This window comes from Dysidea avara, chromosome 12 (assembly GCF_963678975.1).
Source record: "Dysidea avara chromosome 12, odDysAvar1.4, whole genome shotgun sequence".
Classification (NCBI taxonomy): Eukaryota; Metazoa; Porifera; class Demospongiae; order Dictyoceratida; family Dysideidae; genus Dysidea; species Dysidea avara.
The window spans coordinates 18,029,656-18,049,483 of record NC_089283.1 but is presented as its reverse complement, the minus strand read 5'-3'; the positions used below and the strand labels follow the sequence as shown (position 1 = coordinate 18,049,483).

The 19,828-nt window shown below is 37.5% G+C and overlaps 1 protein-coding gene across 1 annotated transcript in view; it reads right to left on the bottom strand.

The window, feature by feature from the left end:
• The window catches only part of LOC136241863 (26S proteasome non-ATPase regulatory subunit 1-like), a 36,617-nt gene extending 17,718 nt beyond the window's left edge, over positions 1-18,899 (bottom strand). The window contains exons 1-4 of the mRNA XM_066033242.1: positions 18,755-18,899; positions 18,511-18,628; positions 7,263-7,326; positions 6,945-7,050 (exon numbers count right to left, since the gene is read on the bottom strand). Coding sequence (XP_065889314.1) covers positions 6,945-7,050; positions 7,263-7,326; positions 18,511-18,628; positions 18,755-18,803 — 337 coding nt within the window. The 5' untranslated portion in view covers positions 18,804-18,899. The remainder of the gene's footprint in view (positions 1-6,944; positions 7,051-7,262; positions 7,327-18,510; positions 18,629-18,754) is intronic.
• Positions 18,900-19,828: the final 929 nt, after the last annotated feature.

Below are 19,828 nucleotides of genomic sequence, written 5' to 3'. Positions count from 1 at the left end.
TCAGTTAGTAAACTATCCAAGTCATTGCATGCTGCATAAGTTTGTACTCTTGTTACATGTAGTAATAAAATTGGCACTGGGGGGCATCACCTGTACGAACGTGATTTAGAAATACAAGCTTAAGTGCACCAAAGATGTTTATACACACATTGAGCTGTTACAACATTGATATTACTGCTTTAGTAATCGGCTATAGTGCTGGACATCATAACTTTCCAAATACATAAGGTGCTATATAATTTGGTTGACTGCTACGCATGTTTATATACAAAGCATTGTAATGTTTGTCCTATGACTACACAATCAACGTCATTTTACTCAACGTCATTTTACTCATGATGTAATATGCACTACGGTTGGATGAATTCACAGTGAAAAATTTTAAACCTGTAGCTTTTAAAGTTCCAAAGCTACACTAGATTGAAGGTTTAAAATCACGCATCTCTCAATCTATTCATGTGTGAATGTCTACAGCTTTCCCAAATGTGGTCACATATTGTACTGCATGGGTACTTGCATGGTATTCCAAACTGCAATTACAAAACATTTCAAAACATTTCTTGGAAACATACGCTATAGAATTCCCCAAACCACTACAACACCTCAGGAATCTTGTTTCATTGATCTCCATGACAGCAGAATAACCAACAAACAAAGAGATATAAAAGTGATGGGCTTGTTTATCGCATTTAGTTGACAAGATGGGTTGTTGCTGTTCTAAACCTACTAACGATTTTTATGATGAGATTATGAAGTTGAACACCAGACACAGAAGGTTTATGAAAAGAAGAAAGAAGTACCAAATTTCAGTCTACAAAAACCAGTTAATTTTAGGACACCACGCAATTGTTATTAGTGATGGAGAAAATGAAGACATCACATTTGAATTAACAGTTGCAGGTGATAAAACCAGTGCATTATCTGGCCAGGAACGAGCCATAGCTAAAGTTGCCATATTTGATAGTAATAATAAGAATGATCTTGCATACAAAGGAGAGAAACAGTGTAGCTTATACCAACTGGCAGATATTGCAGCAAGCATTTTAGATAGTGATCGACAATATGATGTGATCAGTAATAACTGCCAACATTTCTGTAACAAGTTCTTAGAAAGAAATGGATTATCTACTTATGCAACTGATGGAGAAATCTTAACAACAGTACTTCCATATGTACAAAAAGTTTCTTCATATTTCAGTGGATCTACTTCACAACCATAACAAGTTGACAAACACCTTAGTACTTTACGTGTAATTCAACACATAAGTAATATGCTTACTATCAGTGTTAAATTGCAATACATATTTTGTGGTAAGACAGCAATCTCAAGACTAGAGCTCAAACGAACAGCCGAATGTTCCTTTGCATTGTATTCGAATAATAAACTCAACCAGTTATTATTCACACGTCATCATTATACAGTGGCATGTGGTTAGTGGAAGGTGATGTAGAAATAGCATTAGGTAGTTACTAATTGAAGATGCACAAAATGCCATGGTCCAAGACTTTTGTAAGGATTTATGGCTTACCCCGGGTATTTCTACTTTGTTATAAACACTTTCTATCACAATATCGCTGTGATAATCCATTTCGAAAGAGCACTACACTAGGTTTTTCTTCTCAATAATTTATTCATGAAAGCCACAAACCTGTTTATGATTATTTATAGGTAGTGGCTGCCTTAATTACTGGATTACATAAAACCTTACATATCCAAATAGTTATATAACAGCTAAGCAAATATTCGAACACAGAAAACTACTATTCATTTAGCCCTACCAAGATGCAGCAAATAATTAAGAGAAGTCACTAATGTAATTTATACGATGATAATGGGACAATGCCTCACATATCAAGTTCTTCGGTACCACACTCAAAGGTGACACAAGGCTGTTACTGTGGACACTTTAAAAATGAGGACATTTGCAAAAACATTTAGGAATTATACAAGCCCATAGGAATCATTACAGTAAAAAGTGCTTAAACAAGGGAGACCATCACATAATTACTAAAAACAACAGCAATGGTTAAATTTCACTTGTACACGATGATTATATTGAAATGATCTTGTATGTCATCCTTGCTTGTTATTTCTATTCTATCATTAGTTTCTATACACCACATCAAAGAAAATAACAGTTCCACAGACTATATAATTTCCTATATATAGAGAACAAAGAAACACTAGTGTTGGCTGTTGGAAAAGTGGTGTGAAAATTATAGATGATTCGATTTGTGTATGATAGACAACACACAGTCACTTGCAAATAGAGGTGTGAATCACTAAGTCAAACCAACTATCACCTATCACTTTAAAAAGATACTGTATAGTAGGATTTTTTTGAGGGGGGATTTTAGTGGATTGTCACCATCCAGGGGGAAAAATTTACTTCTTCAAGATCTTTTATGTGCTTCTAATATCCAAATAATGTTATTTTGATCAAGCTGCAAATTTCAAGGGGGAAATGGATAGTTACCAATCTGTAAAAATCACAAAAATTTTCTCCCCCTTGTCATGATAAGATACAGAACAACTCCGATTATGACTTATGTATCCCTATCATAAAGTACGATAGTATTGTATAGTAGAGATGACGATGACCCATGATAAAATATCACCTAAAACCTACCTCAATTTCCCCTCACGACGACATGACAGTTAAAATCTAGCCCAAAAATTCCCAGTCAAGTGGAGCGGAAAAGTGGCTACAGCTACAGCCCTACTTCTTTTATAGAAACACTTCGAATTCACTTAAGAAGAAATCTTTGACATATTGATACCATACAATATGTGCGTTATTGTCTTAACTTTATCCTTCCATATACTATGGCGGCCATAGCACAGTACGGCTTTGATCTCCAGGCATGCATAATGTTATTGCAACAACATATTGGAATACACGTGTCTCGGCTCCAGACGGGTAGTTCAGTGAGCTGTTCTCCGTTGTAGATGAGATATCTCCTGCCACCAGGAATGGACTGCTTGTAGAATGGTATGCACAAATTGTATGTACGAAAGTAGACTACTGTTGTAAGTGAATTAGTCTGGCAGCTACACCAGACCTTGGTGCTTGGTGTGTATATATCAGTATTAGGTCTGTGCAGCTGAAATGTAAGTGGACAGCCCTTGTGCATAATAGGATTAGTAGATTCATGATCCCTGCAAATCATGACCTCATTCATGAATATTAAAATTGTATCACATATGTGAGGGTAGCTAGCTATTTAATAGTGGACAAAATAAAGTTCACAAACAAGTATAAGAAGAAATTAGGAATTTTAAACAAGAGTAGGGACAATGTAGTACTGCTACATTAAAAAGTACTGAAACAAGCTGGATCGGAGTAGTACATAATGTCCAAATACTATAAAACAATAAGAAGTGAATATTCCTACTGTGCTACGGAGATTCTATAATCAAAACACACAGTACACACAGTCACTTCTTACATTACGTACATACCCTTATATGGACAAATAAGGATAGTAAACATTTGTAACATTGTATCAGACACTGTTAACCACACAAACAAATAAGGAAATTTCGGCACATCATTCTCGCTAGTGTGGAGCTTGCCCCACTCAATCGTTGAACTACAGTATCAAGTTGTAACAAATTTTAAGATGACACATGCATGTTCTTTGGATGAAATTCCACCTGGTTTTATTTTAGAGTTTGTAGGGAAACATAGAAAATTCTAAGACTGGTGAGTGCTTCAGAAATCAGCTCATTCTGTGCATGATTACTGGATACTCATAAATGGAATATACAGCACCATGATCATTACACTCATAATCACACCTCTTGCTATTACATTGATAAAACCAGCCAAACATCTGAATTTCACTACGGTGACCAAAGTGACCTGATTATCAATAATTATTGGTCAATTGTGTACTTTGGGACTGCTAACAAGCATGCAAGTGTCTTTTTCTTCATAAAACCCTGTCACAAGTATTATAGGTAATTCATATTAATATGTGATGCAATCTACACGAGACTATACACAATAGATGAATTGTACAAACGTATGAAGTTATGAACACACCATATTGAAAAAGCATATAGAACCTTTATTGTAAAGATACACGGGAGGGAGGTACATAAACACTTAATTTTAATTTTATTTGTATCTATAGTACACTGTACAAAGCAGAAATGCTTTCATGTACACTTCAACTTTGCAGGTCATGATGTCATTCATCCGTGATACTTGAAACTAAAATCTTACTAATACAAAAACATTTCTTAGAAACAAACATTTCTTAGAAACATACATCAAAATGAACAAGTGACATAAAAGTAATATGTTTTGTCTATAGAACTCAGTTGACAAGATGGGCAGTTGCTGCTCTAAACCTACGAACGAATTTTATGATGGGATTTGGGAGTTGAATACCAGACACAGAAGGGATATGAATAGAAGAAAAAAATATCTAATTTCAGTCTACAAAGACCAGTTAATTGCAGGACACCACGCCATTGTTATTAGTGATGGAGAAAACAAAGATATCACATTTGAAATAACAGTCACTGGTGGTAAAACCAGTGCATTATCTGGCCAGGAACGAGCCGTAGCTAAAGTTGCCATATTTGAAAGTAACAAAAGGAAGGACTTGAAATATACAGAAGAAACACAGTGCACATTATACCAACTGGCAGAAACCGCAGCAAGAATATTGGATGATCATTGCCAATTCAATGTGGTTAGTAACAACTGCCAAAAATTCTGTAATAAGTTCTTAGAAAGGAATGGACTGCCTACTTATACGACTGATGATGAAATCTTAACAGCAGCAGCTAATAAGGTAGCACGAACAGTTGCATCTGCAGTAACATCGTGTTTTCAAGCACCTGAATTCACAGCAACTTCGAATTTAAGTGGATCTAATTCACAACAGTAACAAGTTGACAAACATTTAATACTTATGTTACGCGTACAACTATTGTAATTATGAACATTAAATTATAGTAAGTTGTGGTGTAACCGCAATCTCACTTTGTTTTCCATTTATAGCCCACCAACTGTACTACATGAAACTTCAAAGCTTAAAAGTAATTAAAATGTAGGAACCAACATACTGAGCTCAGTAATCAGCAGCTTAGCCCACAGAAAATTAACAGGCTTGTTGTACACTAAAAGGGAAACTGGAACACTAGCAATAACATGCAACTGGACTGTGACCTGGACTAGTATTGTTAGCACATGAACTGGGATTCAATCCACTAACATTCTTTAAAGAATCGCTTTGCTCAAATAACAAAAAAATAAAGCACTGCTTGCTTGGTAATAAAACACTCCGCTTTGTCTTATGCTTCATTAGCATCTCGGCCGCATGCCTCAAGCTCTATTATCCGTATAGCACCTTTAATGGTCAATATAATGATCCTGAGACAACATATAGCAAGTTCTTTTGTACCACACTCAACAGTGACACAAGGTTTACAGTGGAACCTGTTAATGTGGACACTTCAAAACACTTGCATAAATGCAAGAAAAATTACTAAGTATTAGTTTGCGGCCTCGGTGATTAAGTTTGTGGGTAGTCTCACCCACATTGTCCTCAGGTCTCTAAATAGTGTAGAAACCAATATCGACCCATTCTAAGTGATTAGAAAATTTTCCTAGGTTAAGAAAGAGTGAGAGAAAGTGGTAAATTCTGTATGCTAGCATTGGGATTTATCCTTAAGTCGATTTGATCGTGTCAGTGCCACTGTACCGACGTGACATTCTCAACCGTTGTGTGACTATAGTGAGTAGTTACTATAGTGAGTACTTACTATAGTGAGTAGTTACTATGCTGGGCTAAATGACGCTTGTCTTATCCAGAAAGTAAGCTATTAAGAAGCAAACTGTGAGTGCTAGCATCGAGATTTATCCTTCGAGGTTGTGTCAGTGCCACACTGTGCCAGACATTGATGTATTGAATGCCTACACTATCTGAGCACTAATGGTGCCTGTCTTCTCCAGAAAGTTAGCTAACAGAAAGGACATTTTGTTTCTGGCTTTGCCGACTTTCATTTGATGAATGCAGTAAACAACCACCAGTGAGACCACAGGTTTCTAATTATTCAGAAACCCCACCATAGGTTTCTATTGGATTTAGTAACCTCAGACATCAAAGGAAATACTTTGTAAAATTTTCTAATTTAAGCTAGTAGAGAGGGATCACTACGGTAAAAGGTGGGAGATTAGATTATTGCAAATTTAATTCCTATTTCAGCTAGTAAAAAACCAGCATGGCTAAGGTAGGAATTAAATTCGTACTTCACATGATCTCTCTTTTGCTTCACCAGAATGATCCCTACTACAAAAACAGAGATGGGAAATACAATACCAAAAGTATTAATACCACCGATACAATACAGCTTGAAGGAAGTATCGATACTTGATACTAAAAAGGTCAATACTGATACAGGTAGCTCACACAATCAAATAGTAAGATGTCACTGTAAACTGGAAATGACTGCTGTTTGGAACATCTCTCTATGACACTTTTAATGTTTGATCAACTATCTAAAGCACTGTTTATGCAAAAAAAACTTGCGTTGTATACCAAGACACCTTGATTCAGCAGCTTTTGAGCTACATTGGAATCGTATCATATCAAGAAAAGCATTAAATACCAAATTGAATCAAAAATCCTAGTATTGCCTATCCCTACAACAAAAATCTCTGTGTTCCTTCCTATGCAGTACTATATGATAGAGCACGTGTAATGTGTGATCAGAGGATATTTGGCCTTGACTACCAAATAACCCAGTTATCAGCATCTATCGATAAGCCGGGGAAAACTCTCATCATCTCACACATTATCAGAGTGTATGAACACTCTAAAATATCTTCCCTGACTATCTCTTTTATAACCACCTGTTTAACTAATGATTGTGGGTTTGAGTATTTAGTTGTGTATTACATGTTAGTGAACATGAAGTAACATACAGATGATGGTCTCCACATATTCTGATGTCTCATTAACATCAAATCTCTCCCCACTGTGAAGTGCAAACTGTAGTGAGTCCTGAAATGATCCTAAGTGATAGTATACCTATTGGGAGAATGATCTAACTAACAACATGGAATGCTATGAATGTTAAATGTACTGATAGCTGTGTTTATGGACATGAAACATATCACAATAACAATACGTAGAGAACCTTGCATCTAAACACGCACGCACGCACACACGCACGCACGCACGCACGCACACATACACTACACATGCGTGCACGCACTATACTACACACATACATACCACACCTTAGAGGCTAACAGAGCTGATAATTCTCTTTCAGGGAAGTCTTCTTGTTCGTAAAGTATCTCACTGTAAGGACAAGGCAGCTCATTTTTCACACATGGTAAATTGAGTACTTAACAACTAAAATTATACACAATTGTGCTCTGATGTTGTACACAGCCATAGCAATGCAACGTTGTCTGCATGTCCCCCTTCCAGACATGGGGCCAAGTACATGAGTACTTATACTTAAGTACACTTAAGTACAGATTTGAAAGTACTTGTACTTTACTTAAATACTTTCTTAAATTCCCCAATGTACTTGTACTTATACTCAAGTACTTTGCTAAGTATTTGTATGTACTTGAGTACTTAAAGTACTTGTAGCCATGTAAGTACTGCAAACATTTTACATAGTTTGTACACAGTGGGTGTACAATGAGAATATCAAAATTGTATGAAGGTGCAGTTTACAACTTCTTGCGATTCTTCTACTGCCTTCCCCGACCTTACTGTGTATCATGTTGCCACGATTAACGATGTCGCAATGCTGTTGTTCAAGTCAGTGCGTTTTAAGAGTTTAAGGGAGAGAATAGTTGACAAAAACCAACCCCCCTAGGCACACTTACATACTACAATACACTGAATACAGCAAATATTTTACTACAGCAAAATGTACTTGTACTTTACTTAAGTACTTCCAGCATGTACTTGTACTTTACTTAAGTACTATCTTGATTGCTGCTGGAGTACTTGTACTTGTACTTGGAAAATTCAAAAGTACTTGTACTTTACTTAAGTACTTTTAAATGTACTTGGCCCCATGTCTGCCCCCTTCTAAGGCCTTGTCTTCTTGCAACTGATTTAAACTCCAGGTACAGTTATTATCCCTGATTGCATAATTCTTGCACAACAATGTGGGACCATTTACTATTTACAAAACTCAACAACCTGCAGCCTCTCAACACCAAACACCACCACAAAACACTGTATACTAAGTTCTCTAATATACACTGTAGCTAGCAAATTTGTAGTTACCAACGGTAACCAACTACTCCTGCTGTGCATACATCGAAACTCAGCCATCAGTTAGCACCATCCTTGTATGCATCAAAGTTAAATTTGGGAAGAGGCAGTGGACAATAACGTACCATCAAAGGAATTATAACAAAGTGTTGAAATGGTGATACATAACAGAGAAAACTACCACAGCAAGGGGTTTTGACTAACATGAATTTTTCACATTAACTCATGCTTTCAGATAAGTAGCCAATATCATGCTACCGCTGATACAAGCAATGGAATTGAAGAGATTAAAACAAGCTTTCTTTTAAAATGCAAGTAAATGCCACAAAAAGGATGGCATTCTATCTGCATTGTATATCTCGCCAGTAGAGAATTTTCTTCCAGATCAGCATGGAAGCTATGTTCTTCCTAATCTCCAACTTAGTGGTACAGGAAAGTACAATCCAGCATTTTTATGGGGAACATCAAGAGCAGTTATTTTGTACTGTCATAGCTGGCAGTCTCGTAGTAAAGAAGACTGAGGGGCAACACATTATGAGCTTTGGGTCTGACATCACCATCATGTACATGCAAAGAATGGGTCAAGTGGCACCTCCCATGATGTAAGCACTTTTTTCTAGTACGCATCAAAAGACATTGCCCCAAGCTCACAGAGAAATCTCCAACTGCAATGCTGCAATAGAATTTTATTATCAACACTGTATATGAATGATACTTTTGCTGATATGAACAAGAAGCTATAGAATACACATTGTTGCCTGCTGAACTACAAGAGACATAAACTTAAATCACTGATGATGTCTAATGTGTCCTTTAAGATAAGCCATCAATACCACAAATGGATTACTGTTGAGACCACTAGATCAGCGACAAGTGCAAGATGCAGAATTTGGAAGGTGACAGTTACTTTGAACTGTTCAGCATTCAAGTCAAAGATAAAGCCATACCCTTAGAGTGAATTAAGAAATTGTTTAAGTGAATTGTCTAACATATACAAAGCCAGCTGCAATCAGAAATGTACTTGATGAACTTATTAAGATATATACGTAAATTGCAAATACTATATACTGTAAGTACTTTGCATAAGTTGAAATAGACAGCACATGATCAAGTGAAGATGTCATGATGCGTATATGAATACAAGCAACTGAGAACACACTGTATATGATACAAAGAAGTATCATCCCTCCTGACTTCTCTGCTCCATCACCTTCAGGCTCATCAAAGGGTAAACGAGTACACACAAAGAAATGGATTTGTAAACACATATGGCATCCATTTAAGGCATTCTGGTATGCAAGTGTTGCTGATAGAAATCTGTTGACATCATGCGATAATCACTCCTCAGTGATTACTCTACTGTACTCTCAGCAAGACAATCTACAAGGATAATTCTACTGACTTAGAGTAAATGAAGCTTCGGTTAATTACTTCAGATTAGTGAGGATACATTGTGTGCATGTGTGACCCATTTCTATACACGAAGTCTACAGAGGCAGTAATACTGGAGACTCCATCCAACAACACCTTAGGGTCTCTAGCTGTAATCAGCAGTAATCTTTCTACTGACCATGACCAAGTACATCTACATAGTTTATGAGATCATGTGAATGTTTAATGTTTTCACAGGTATCTACCAGGCCTAGAGTGTCTAGAACGCTGGAAGAGGAAATGGCAGATGTGAGTATAATGTAATATCTTAATGTATCTACGTATATGCTGATGTACATTTACAGGAACTTGGTTGACACATTACAATTCAATAGCAGCAACAACATTACCACCAGCAGCAGTGGTAGCATTGTTGATAATGTAGTGTGTGCCGATGAGGCACATATGACACGCACACATCTTTGTGACATTAAGGAATATGATCACAGAGAAGCGATAGATGCTAGTGGAAAGGTACATGAGTGGCTTGTTAGTTCAATAACTGATTATATACATATTTAGAATTTTGAGGCAACAGACATGGACGATGCTACCTGTGCAAAGTGTACAATGGACAAGCCAAAGGAACCTGACATGAAGGTTAGGTCATTTAGGTTAATCCAGAGCTACAAACTTGCACTACAAAAACAGGAGTTGGTTTCTGAGAAACCTGAAGAGAAACTGCCCTCCAAGGTATGTGCATATTGTACCTTAAATACTGGGAGGAATACGTTGCACGTGACTTGCATAAATGCAGCTGGCAGCCTAATTTTCTCCTTGTAGATCGATTTGTTGGATGCTTTGAGTAGAAGAGAAGTTAAGTGATTCTTCAAACAAGTTATCTATCCTTTCAAGGTGATTTATAGTTGTCGCGGTAGTGATCTACTAAAGGCTTTCTGTTCTTCTATCATTGAGAAAGCACAAGAACAGTGAGACTATAATATAGTCTGGTAATAATCATTAACGGTACATGACAAAGGTCCAATCATCCACTACACAGTGGAGAGTCACCAAGACTAAAGCCAAGAAGACAGCTAGTCGCCTGTCCCTACCGTCACTGTTCAAGCGCAAGCAAATTCACCAACTGGAGCAGACATCTGCTCCACTCTTGCTGACAGATGACAGCAGCAGTAGTGACGAGGTACCGTGTATCAGTTTACCCTTACTAATCTAAACTTGTAAACGCTTTATCATCAGAACAGTACAAGTGACTGCTCAATTAGAGCATTTTAGCTGTGTGCTCTATTAGAGTAATTTAATTTAATACAGCACTGGCAGCAGCAGTGTGAACATTGATGATGTAGTGTGTAGCAATGAGGTACACAACCCAACGCATGCACACACCTACATAGTAAGCATATTGCCATTTGTAACACCCACAAGCAGTTGTCTGCTTTTTCAAGGTGATTTAGCATGTGGCGGCAACAATCCAAAAAAGGCTCTTGTTCTTCTACCATTGAGAAAGAACAAGAATAGTTGAGACTATAATATAGTCTGGTGTGGTCTCCTGAGTACTAATAATACTTGTTGTAGAGTTTGATCCGCAAGTAGTTGCCAATCACAATTGCACATCCTTGAACATGACATCCTCAAAGATTACAAAGCCATGTTCTATTCCTAACTGTCATTGTTTAAACACAGGTGTACTCGTAAAGAAAGATACAAACATACTCTAACATCACCAAATAGACATACATATGACAGCATTACTCGGGCATATAGAAACTAGATTGTGACATTAAATGCCATACCATATGTTGGTGCATAAACAGCATATCAGCACATGTGAAGAACTGATGAATCTAAATATAATATACCGGTATATATACACAGAATTTAAGATGTTAGATGAGTACGTATATCAAAAAATACTCTTGCAACTCCCAAGTAACTATACAGAATACTATTTCAACACAGTGACCCTACAACCTTACACCATACAAAATGCAATAGAAGATGCAAGTTATATCAAAGAAAGTATCATCCCTCCTGATTTCTCTGCTCCATCACCTTAAGACCCATTCAATGGGTATACAAGTACATGAAAGAACAACTTTACGGCACATATATATGTAGTAAGAGATTGGCATTAGTAATATATAAACACTGTATCTTGTATGTGCATAAAGTTGAGTAAGTCCGAGTGGACACACCCTTGCTAGATATCAAGGTAAAATAGGTATATATTTATGCAGTGCAGAATTGATTTTCTCCTAAGCATTACAAGAAGTGATTAACAAAGACATTTGTAGACCAACTGGGACAACGTTGATGAACCTGTAGTGGTAGAGACCATACCTACTGTGGCAGGTAATGTCTAATAAATAATGCAGTTACAGATTTTTCTGTACACAAGACGTTGGTGTATAAACACACACAACCATCCTGTAGGCTTAGCATGTCAGCACATGTGAAGAACTGATGAATCTAAATGCAATATACCGGTATATATACACAGAATTTAAGACATACCCTAGATGGGTACATATATCCAGAAATACTCTTGCAACTCCCAAGTAACTATACAGAATACTATTTCAACACAGTGACCCTACAACCTTACACCATACAAAATGCAATAGAAGATGCAAGTTGTATCAAAGAAAGTATCATCCCTCCTGATTTCTCTGCTCCATCACCTTAAGACCCATTCAATGGGTATATGAAAGAACAACTTTATGGCACATATATATGTGTAAGAGATTGACATTAATAATATATAAACACTGTATCTTGTATGTGCATATGTGAGACACGGGAGTTGGAGTACTGAATATTTGTCTCTGCTGAAACGCCCTTTCCCTTGGTTCTACAGGCGTACAAGTATTGTTGTTCATTGTAACATATAGAGAAACTATTTACCATGCCAAAAATCAGGGGAGTCAAGCCGTCTAGTGGAAATTCGACTTCACCAGCGTTCTCATTGGATAAAGAGGAGAGCGACACGTATATCACCAGTAACAAGTTAATAACTGGTGATGCTTTTGAGTGCGTTTGGTGCAGAAAGTGGCAGCACAGAGTTTGCATTAATTTAAGTGTTGGGAAATATGGCGCTCTTTCTGATTTACCAAACAATATTGTATTTTTCTGTTCTCATTGTTTTTACAAATTGCCCAACGCCCTAATGGCTTATGACAACACTAAGGAAGTTTGTGATGTAATGGAAACTAAGCTGAACTCTGTGCAAATGGATCTATTAAACAGATTTGAGGACTTGACAGAGAAAGTAAATAATTTAGTTAGTTACAGTGAACAAGGGCCTGATACCGCTATGGTAGTAGAAAACACTGAGCCATCTGAACAACTGATCCATAGCAAGGAGGTAACTGTTGAATCAATAGCATCAATGACTGCAGCGATCATATCTGAAGAAAAGGAACAGGAGAAACAGAAACTGAATTTGATTGTGCACAACCTTCCAGAATCCACATCAGCGGAAGCCAGTATTCGGAAGAACGAAGATACTCAGAATGTCACATCCTTGATTAATAAATACATTGGAGTTAATGCTCACATCAGTAATGTAACACGGATTGGTAAACAGACTGGAAGGCCCAGACTCACGAAAGTTACTTTTTCAACGAGAGGAAAAGTTTAAAATTCTCTACAACAGGTTGAACTTGCGTAAGAAGGAGCACCCGACTCATGTCACTAAAGTATTTATAACAACTGACTTAACCCCACAAGAGCAAATACGGAACAAACAACTACATGCCAGGCTAAGTGAGCTCAACAAGCAGGATAAATTGTATCGGATTAAGAATGGTAAAATAGTTCTAAGAGAAGCTTCCTAATTTAGACCAACTCCATCATATCAAGCCATATTCAAGATCAAAATAGCTACAGAACAGATTTTAGCGATGCAGTGTCTCAAGCAAGTACTGTGATGAACTTGATCAGAAACTCTTGAATAATTTTGTAAGATAAAAGATATATGCGTCATACTCCTTAATGGAGGTTTTGCATATTAAACTTAATAATAATAATAAAGTTGAATTAGTCCGAGTGGACACACCCTTGCTAGATATCAAGGTAAAATAGGTATACATTTATGCAGTGTAGAATTGATTTTCTCCTAAGCATTACAAGAAGTGATTAACAAAGGCATTTGTAGACCAGCTGGGACAACGTTGATGAACCTGTAGTGGTAGAGACCATACCTACTGTGGCAGGTAATGTCTAATAAATAATGCAGTTACAGATTTTTCTGTGCACAAGACTTCTTAGTTGAAGATCTCAACTCAGCAAGGACCTTGTCTCATTCAGTGAGGAGGAACCAGAACTACTATAACTATGGTGGCAGCAGACCGCTTGGAACAGGTGGACAAAGTTTTTATTTTATTTATTTATTTTTAAAGTCTCCATGAGAGGCAAGCAAATAGACTAATCATGCTAACAGCCAGAAGTCCATTATAGCAAGGGTAGTGACAGACCACCTGGAACAGGTGGACACACATTACAGGAATACCAAGGCTTTTTCAAAGTCTCCATGAAAAGCAAGCAAATAGGCATTTGCTCAACAGTTAAGTTGTATCATCCCTCCTGACTTCTCTGCTCCATCATCTTCAGACTCATTGATGGATAACAAAGTGCAATAGAGGATGAAAGTTGTATCAAAGAAAGTATCATTTCTCTGTTCCATCACCTTCAGACCCATCAATGGGTAACAAGTACACACAAGAACAACTTTATGGCACATATACATGTAGTAACAGATTGGCATTAGTAATATACAAACACTGTATCTTGTATGTGCATTAAGTAGAGTAAGTCCAAGTGGACACAACCTTGCTGGATATCAAGGTAAAATAAGTATATCTTTATGCAGTGCAGAATTGTTACATTTTTCTCTAAGCGTTACAAGTAGTGATTAACAAAGACATCTGTAGACCAGTAGGGACAATGTTGATGAACCTGCAGTGGTATAGATCACACTTACTATGTTGATTCATGGTAGGAGACAATGAGGTTAGTTTTGTCTCCCTTCCCGATAACCATGACAACATCCACCCTGTTATTGGCAGGATTCAACATTGAGTATACAGTAGAGCTTGGTCAAGGAGGATAGGTACTGTACACTTAATTATCATCGTATAATTTTGATAATAACACTACATAACATATTTTATAGAGTGCAGAATAGTTATATGTACAGTCCATGACACCTAACACATAGGCAGGGTTCAACCACTCCACAAGGCCAGTATGAGAACTCTTTCATAAAACAATTTTGTTGAATGTTTTAAGAAGGAAATTCGTAGAAGCTGAATGATACCCCCAGCAAGTTATCCGCTCTTTCGAGGTAGTTCAGAACGTAGAGGCAACAATCCACCTGAAGACTTTCTGCTGCTCTTCTTCCATCAAGAAAGGACAAGAACAGTGAGACTTGATAGTCTGATAATAATCATTGACATTACATCACAGAGGTCCAACCATCTGCTATGTGGTGGAATAGAGATTACCCCTACTGTGGGGGACAATGCTGCTTCATGGTAAGAGACAATGAGGCTAGTTTTGTCTCCCTCCAAATAACCATGACAACATCCACCCTGTATTGGCAGGATTCAGCATGAATATACAGTAGAGCTTGGTAAAGGAGGATAGATATTGTACACTTAATTTTCATGGTATAATCTTACCACACAACATATTTCAGAGTGCAGAATAGTTACTGTACATGTAGTCAATGACACCTTACATACAGGCAGGGTTCAACCACTCCGCAAGGCTATTAACTATGGTGGTAGCAGACCACTTGGAGCAGGTAGACACAATTTATTTATACAAATCCCTACGAGAGGCAAGCAAATAGGCTAATCATAGCTAACAGCCATTGTAGCAAGGGTAGTGACAGTCCACCTAGAAAACACATTGCAGGAATAGAAAGGCTTTGGTTAAATGAAATGCAAGCAAATAGGCATTTGCTCAAATTACCCAAACAGTTAAATTGTATCATCTCTCTTGACTTCTCTGCTCCATCACCTTCAGACCTATCAACGGTACACATAAAAACAACTTTACATGTATTGAGGTAGACCACTTGCAACAGGTGGACACATTGCAGAAGGAACACAAACATTGCTCATGTCAAGACAAGCAGTTAGGTACTGAACTGATGATTTCCATTTATTCTTGTCCAACTATGGGAAGCAGAATACTACAGTAAATACATCTTTATGTAGTGCAGAATTGTTATACATTCCCTGTAGTGATATCAGTAGTGATTACATCGCAAAGATATCTACAGACCAGCAGGGACAATGTTGATGAACCTTCAACCACAATATACCCAATCACTCCACAGCAGCAAAAGAGATTTGATGAAATTAAATAACTTCTTAGGTATGATTGATTAGCATGGGGATCATTTTGAAAGGAGTATGTAGCTAGATTATTGCATGTGACTATCGTGAATGCAGCTGACAACCCAATTTCTCTTTTATAGGATGATTTGTTAAATATTTTAAGAAGAAAGGAAATTCAGAGAAACCGAACGATACTCCCAGCAAGTTATCCTCTCCTTCGAGGTAGTTCAGAATGTAGAGGCAACAATCCGCCTGAAGACTGTCTGCTGCTCTTTTAACATCAAGAAAGGACAAGAACAGTGAGACTTAATAGTCTGGTAATAATTATTGATGTTACATCACAGAGGTCCAATCATCCATTACGCAGCAGAATAGAGACCACACCTACTGTGGCGGACAATGTTGAATAACACAAGAGACAATGAGGTTAGTTTCGTCTCCCTCCCCGATAACCATGACAACATCTACCCTGTATTGGCAGGATTCAACATGATAATAACATATTTTATAGAGTACAGAATAGTTACATGTGCAGTCCATGACAACCTACATATAGGCAGGGTTCAACCAGTATGAGTTTTGCCTAGCAAGGATAGACCACTTGGATCAGGTGGACACAGTAATCATTTTTCAAGTCCCCTGCAAGGCAAGCAAATAGGCTAACCATGGCTACCAGCCAAACGTCCATTGTAGCAAGGGTAGTGACACCACCTGGAACAGGTGAACACATTGCAGGCTTTTTAATAGTCTCCATGAGACGCAAGCAAATAGGCATTCGCTCAAATTACCCCAAACAGTTAAGTTGTCTCAAGGCAGTATCATCTCTCCTGACTTCTCTGCTCCATCACCTTCAGACTCATCGATGGGTAAACGAGTACATGTACACAAGAACTGCATTCGTAAATATATTGTTATGAATAGCCATCAAATTTATAAGAAATTCTGGTATACAAATGTTGCTAATAAAAATCTGTTGACATCATGCGATGATCACTCCTCTGTGATTACACTACTGTACAGCCCACAAGACAATTTACGAGAATAATTCCATTGACTTAGATTAGGACTGCCTCACATATATACCCCAGACAGATACCAACAATCTAGCCACCTCGACATCTTTTACTACTGTTGTTGAGCTGAGGGAATTGGCCCAGTCATATGCCAAATCATAGTGGGTAATTCTGTCAGTGGTATTGGGTTGGGCGATATTTGAATTTGTGACATGCGATTATTACATGAGTCATTTAATGCGATTATTGCAATATTACATGTGAAAATTGAAACACCACCACATAGTTTGAAAAGTCCATATGACTGCTTGTTTTCACTGAGAATTAGTTTACAAACACAACTTCCTTGCTAACAAGTTAACCAATTGACAGTTGACAATAATATACATGAACTGTATCAAATATGCATGAGGCCTAGAAGAGACATGAAATGGATGATCAATGTGATAATTATTGCAAAATGCGATAAATATTGCCTATGCAATAATATTGCGAAGACAAAATACATGCGATAATGGTATTACGAGCACTTGCTTAGGCGACATTGACGAATTATTGAAATATTTCCCAATCCTACAGTGGTATCTCCTTTAGAAATCAATGGGAAAATCCAAGCATTATTATCCTTCAAGCAATCCAGTACCGAAGTAGATCAGTGGTATGTGTCCACCTAAAAGTCATCATCCACAGGACATCACCTTTGTCCTAATTATCAGAATTGCCGCAAAGGTATAAGTGATATCTATTTTCATATCCATAATCATTGCTCTTGCTTTGAACAAAGTCATAACAGCTTGTTTATCTGCACAACGTTCAACATTTAATAACTTAATTAGCTGTCAAAAACAATGACAAGCTATATGGCAGGTACAGACCACAAAAAGTTACAACTTGTATTGCATTGTAATGTTACTATGTGTACCATGGGAGTGTCATTTCCCAGATAACCTGATTTCAAGGGACAAACATTTTCATAACTTCACACAAATGTGAATTATTCTACTCTGGCCCTTGCTATAACACTACTAGTTGATTGGTGCCAATATGGATATGGACAATGAAAAGTGGTGGAAAAATCAGAAAAATCACAAAACAGTGCTGGTCACTGTAAAGCGCTAATAACAATAACAAATGGTTCAAATGATAAAATACAACACGCTTTACAACAAAGAAACACAATAAAACAAAATTGGTAGTTCTTCAAAGCATTTGTCTGATATGTACACAAAAATGACTCACTAGAAACTTAGCATAGAAACCAACCTGCCTCATAGCAACGAAATTGGTAAAAGAATTTATCTAATGACAGTTACAAACAATGTACAAGACTTTGAACTCAACAAGACAAAGACAATGTTTTAAACCAAGAAAGAGCAGCTGCCTTTAGAAACATACATATTCATGGTAAGGACGGGATATTATCTATAGCACCACCTTGCACAAATTAAGTTATCTTCCCCCTACCACTACACACATTCATGTACACAATACGTTACATTTTGTTGATAACTTCAGAGATTTCTGCCCAAAAGTTGTTCACCAGTCCATTGAGTTTCTGTAGAGCGAACACCTTAGCTTCATCTGCCGGCTCGTCCAATAAAGAAATTATTCCAGCTAAATAGAACATGACATTACACTCACAAGGCGTTTTACAAGCAACACTTTTACACACACGACACATGTACCGACCCGCGTAATATTGGCACTCTTGGCATTGATACAAGTTGGATATTTACTCACCGGCTGATGTTAGGATAGGCCCACTCTCAAATGAACTACCTAGGGGCATCCTAAATAAACAAAACACTAAAGTTTAATTCTAAACCAAAACCATTTGATTCTAATTAAAACACACTTTAGTGCTACGCGTAAACACGTGCGACTTCGGTGTGTGTTAATTAGAATAGCTATTACTGGCGAAGCATTGCAAGGGCAAGGTACTTTCTAACTAGGCTAAAATGTAGATGGTGTGTTTGGCAGATTCCTTAGCTAGTAACAGTCAGGTTGGCTCCTGCCAAAACTTAAATGTGTCAAATCTGTGTGTATGCGCTTGGCCACCAGCTATGATTCAGGTGATGATTTGAGAGGGTTAACGTCCATCCCCACCCCCAGGGGTTCCCATATATCAACAAGGGATTTAACATCTATACCTTGCAATTGCCCTGGGAATTTAGGCACAATTTATATCGTAGTTACTGGGGTATTGGCATTAAGTGATTTGTCAATTCAAGGGGGTGATACACAGGCAATCACTGTAGGTAGATCTGCAACTGTAGTCAAAGTCCTGACCCACTGAAATTTTGTTTTGACCTGTGACTACAAGCCTTTTTCAATCTTTGACCAGTGACCTAGTGGCGATATTTCAGCAAGTCTTACTTTTTGATTGTGGGTTGGAAATTTTCATCCTTGACTGTTGACTTGACACGAATTTGGTGGACTTTGACCATGGTCGCAGATCTACTTACAGTGAGTGCCTGTGTGTCACCTCCTTGTAATTGCCCCATCCCCTGGGGAGGGGTGCATGACATTGATAGGTCTAATAGATGTAAGAAGAAAAGTTAGATTTAGACCTAAAGGAAAACAGCAAATATCTCACAGTATGAGGCTCAACCAGTTTGCTCTGATGTGGTGTTTTGCTACATATCATACACATTGTACTGTATAGTAGGGACCACAAAGGAGTAAGCGTGGCACATAAAATAACATTAAAAAAAAAACAGCCTCAATTTCCCCTGACGACGATGAGGCAGTATTGGTAAAACTATAAGCCCAAACAAGCTTTCAGATCTACCTGGAATACTTTCAACAAGCTGC